At 64.8% G+C, this 3923-nt stretch overlaps 2 protein-coding genes across 2 annotated transcripts in view; both read right to left on the bottom strand.

Moving 5' to 3' along the window:
- Positions 1–994, bottom strand: part of EFNA1 (ephrin-A1) — a 7205-nt gene extending 6211 nt beyond the window's left edge. Inside the window, exon 1 of the mRNA XM_010564161.1 lies at positions 859–994. Coding sequence (XP_010562463.1) covers positions 859–994 — 136 coding nt within the window. The remainder of the gene's footprint in view (positions 1–858) is intronic.
- Positions 995–1222: 228 nt separating this feature from the next.
- EFNA3 (ephrin-A3) overlaps positions 1223–3923 on the bottom strand; it is an 18173-nt gene continuing 15472 nt past the window's right edge. Inside the window, exons 2-5 of the mRNA XM_010564162.1 lie at positions 2465–2754; positions 1728–1793; positions 1484–1561; positions 1223–1344 (exon numbers count right to left, since the gene is read on the bottom strand). Of these exons, the coding sequence (XP_010562464.1) occupies positions 1223–1344; positions 1484–1561; positions 1728–1793; positions 2465–2754 (556 nt within the window). The remainder of the gene's footprint in view (positions 1345–1483; positions 1562–1727; positions 1794–2464; positions 2755–3923) is intronic.

The following is a 3923-nucleotide window of genomic DNA, read 5'->3' on the forward strand; positions in this document are numbered from 1 at the left end:
GGGGGGGCAATGTGGGGATTCCCATGGGGCTCCCAGGCACATTGGGGTGCCAGCCCACAGCTGCTCACCCCACGCAGCCAGTGAGGGTGGTGAGGAGGGGGTCTCCTGCACCCACTCCTCCCCAGGCTGCTCTCAGCCACCGCACCCCAGCACCTCCCAGGGATGCGTGCCAAAGGCCCTGCCCGCAACGCCCTTACCTGTGGGCGCTGCCTGCTGTCAGTGCTGTCCTCCAGTGGGCAGCACCACGTTCCTGCCGAATGCTCCATGCCAGTACTTGGGGGTCGATGGGGAGCAGAGCCAGCGGGAGGTGGGGGGATCGTCCCGCATCCCCCCAGGGTGTCCTTGCTGCCAGAGGCACCGAGCCCATGACTGGAGCTGTCATGCCCAGGGCCGGCGAGGCGGGTGGCACAGTGAAGGTCAGCACCTGGCACTCACTGCCTTCACCTGACCCCCTGCCCCAGCAGGAGCCCACTGCGCTGGAGGGCTGGCCGATGGCTGGCCAGGAGCACTGCACGCTGCTGTGACAGGGATCGGTTTTTTTATCCTTTTATTATTTTTTTTTTTTATAGACTAAGAGCAGAATATGAAAATCACCAGCCAAAGCACTTGAAAAAAAGGTTGAGATTGTTTTTTTGTTTTGTTTTTCCCCAAAAAGTGTCTGTGCGTTTGCATAGGTCAGGTCTTCACAGAAGACGAGGAAAATCCAACACGTTCAACTATGTACAAGCCAGCCCGGGGCCGGTGCCGCTGCCTATGGTACAGTATAGATATATCTATATAGTCTCTCTCTGTACAGTATGTATAGATCTCTATATAGGTATGTACAGGCTGCCCAGCCCTGGGGGTCCCTGCCCTCACCAGGCTCCCCAGCCCGGTACTGCCCCCCAGCCACAGGGCACCGGGTGGGCTGCGGGCAACACTCTGTGGGCAGGACTCCGCACTGTGGGATGGTGTCGGTAGAAGATGCTGTGCACACAGCAGCACCAAGCCGCATTCTCGCAGACGGGGCTGCAGCCACTGGCGGGGGGGGGAGGCGAGTCCCAGCTGGGATCGGCGTGTGCCACAGCCCCCTGCCCCATGGGCTCTCCGGGCAGGGGGGTGGTGGTGCAGAGGGGACGGGTGGTCCCGTGGTGGTTCCCCGCTGGCTCTCAAGAGGGGCAGCAGATCGGGGGGTCCCCACTCGGCAGAGTTGTACTGGCCGGGCCCCCGCCGGCACCAGAAGCTAGGAAGCCAGCAGCGTCATGAGGAAGAGCGCAGCGGCCACGGCCAGGGGCAAGTGTTCCCGCTTGGGGCTGGTGCCACTGATGCTCTTCTCCAGCTTGGGCATCTCCGGGTTGAAGTTGTCTGTGGGGAAGAGGGAGAGGGTGAGGGTGGCACCAGGGTGGCCCCGAACCCCCACCCCGCAGCTGGGGCTGCCCTGTGGGTGGCGGCGGGGACGACGACAGATGTGGCGCTGTGGGGCCGGAGGCTCTGCCCAACTCACCCAGGTCCTCAATCTTCACCTCGGGTCGCAGGGTGAACTGCGGCAGGGTGGGCACCAGCTTCTCCCCCAAGTGCGACGCTGCAAGAGGGAGAGAGGGGATGGGGGTGGTCATGCTCCCTAACCGCCTTGCACCACAGCCCCTCCCGGGAGGGATGGGGAACCCAGGAAGGATGGGGGACCCACCGGCAGGCCACGCTGCCCCCCACTTGCCCGCAGCCCCCAGGCCGGGCACGGGATTACTTACTGGAGGCGCAGCACACAAACACCTTCATCTTCAGGCAGGCCCGGCGGTGGTTGTGTGTTGGCGTGGCTGCAAGGCAAGAGCGGGCTGGGATGGCTCCGCAGCGGGTGACCCCAGCCCCTGGCACCCAGAGGCTCGGTGGGTCAGGGCATGGTGGGGTCTGGCCCTGCTTGGGGGTGCGCTCCAGACTGGGGGGATGCAGCAGTATCCCCATCCTGCACTCTGAAGCTGCACCTGTATCAGCACCCTGCATCCCCACCCTGCACCAGCATCCCCCAGCACTCTGATTTTTGCACCTGCATCAGCATTCCCTGAACCCCGATCCTGCATCAGCATGCTACATCAGCACCCCCCTCCTGCACCAGCACCCTGCACCAGCACGCCCACCCACATCCCCATCCTGCTTCCCTACACCCCCATATTTCCCCACACCCCCATCTCACCCCTGCATCACAACCCCTCCTGCACCCCCACGCCTCCCCACACCCCCCTTCCACCCCACACCTCCATCCCTGAGCTCAGGGTGCCCACTCCTGGGGGGGGCTGCAGCCACCCAGCCGGGGGGGTGCAGGGGGATCAGCCCAGTGGGGTTGGCATGGGGGGTCCTGGCCAGGGTGGGGATGCAGAGGGGCTCAACCAGGTGGTGTGGTGCAGTGGGACCAGCTGGGGTGGGATGTGGGGGACCCAGCCGGGTATGAGGGGGGGGCTGTGTGGGGGTCCCACCCCGGTGCCCCACATACAGATGTAGTAGTACTCCTGCCCCGCACGGAACTCGTAGCCCAGCGAGAAGGCGCTGTAGCGCTGGAACTTCTCCGAGAACTTGATGGGGCTGTGGGGCGCGTGGGGCCGGTTGCACTCCCAGCGCTTGAAGCCCTGGCTGGTGTTGCAGGTGCGGTAGCCCTCCGCGTTCACCATGTAGAGCACGTACTGCTCCAGCCGGTGTTCGGGCACTGAGGCGTTGTAGTGTGGGCAGTAGATGTCCAGGTAGTCGTTGACGTTCACCTGCACCGTGTAGCCCTCCCGCCGCAGGCTGCAAGGTAAGGGGGGCATGGGGGGTCAGGGACACCCCCTGCACTTTCGCAAACACCATCCCCCTCCTCAAAAGGGACCCGGAGGCTAGAGAACGGGGAGGTCCCAGAGCAAGGACCCTGGGGGGGGGCAGTGGTATCCCCCTGCTCAACCTCTACCTGGAGCCCCTGACACACCAGGACCCCCGCGCAACCTCAGCCCCATGGACCCGCAGCACGGAATCACTGTCTCCGGGGGATGCGGGCCAGCCTGGGGTGGGAGGGATGCTGCTGGGGACGGATGCTACGGGTGCCAAGCCACATGGATGGGTGGGACACCTGCAGGAACACGGGCACACAAGACGGCGCTGCTGGGTCCTGCTGGGAATGTGCCGGTGGCCTCAAGGAGGGGACAAACACAGTGGGACAGACAGACTGACCCGGCCACGGTGCTGATGGGCACCAGGGTCCCGCAGGCACCGGGGACCCTGCAGGACACAGCTCCTGGTCCTCACCACGCAGCCCTGGGTGTGTGTGGGGGGGCCAGGGCCCGGGCATTCCCCAGCTCCAGCAGCCTAGAGCCGACCCACCGCGGCTGCCCACCATGGCCCCAGCCCTGCCACGCGCCACAGCTCAGAGAGAGGATTTCTCACCCTGCTCTGGCTAATCCCGTTAGTTCGTTAATGCCATAAAGGGTGGCCCTGGGGGAGCCTCATTTACATTGATTAGGAGCTGCAATCCCCTCAGATCCACTCAGGAGAGGCTCCGCTGGCTCCTAATCCGCGCCCGATGGAAATCCCGGCCGCGGTAATCCTCGCTGCCGTGCTGACCCACTGCTCCTGCCAATTAATTACGAGCCAGCACTGTGAGGCGCTGGCTCTGCACCGAGCTGCCGTGGCAGCACCAGACCCTGACTGGACCTCGCTCCACAACCCAGCTCAGCGGCGGTAGTGCCTCCCTCACCGTGCTGCTGCAGCCCCCCAGCCCTGCTTGCATTGGGGGTCCCTCGCCTGGCTCCCCTGGCACATGGACCACAGCATCCTGGCACGTGTGGCTGGACTCCTTGCACTGCATTGCTCTGGCTCAGGGCCCCTTTCCCCGCCTCTCAGGGCAAACCTGGGTCCACCAGTCCTGGACCCAGCACTTGGGGTCCCCTTGCCCCATGGGGGGTCCCCCCCCCCACCCCCCCCCA

This window comes from Haliaeetus leucocephalus, unplaced genomic scaffold (assembly GCF_000737465.1).
Source record: "Haliaeetus leucocephalus isolate CR32 unplaced genomic scaffold, Haliaeetus_leucocephalus-4.0 Scaffold175, whole genome shotgun sequence".
NCBI lineage: Eukaryota > Metazoa > Chordata > Aves > Accipitriformes > Accipitridae > Haliaeetus > Haliaeetus leucocephalus.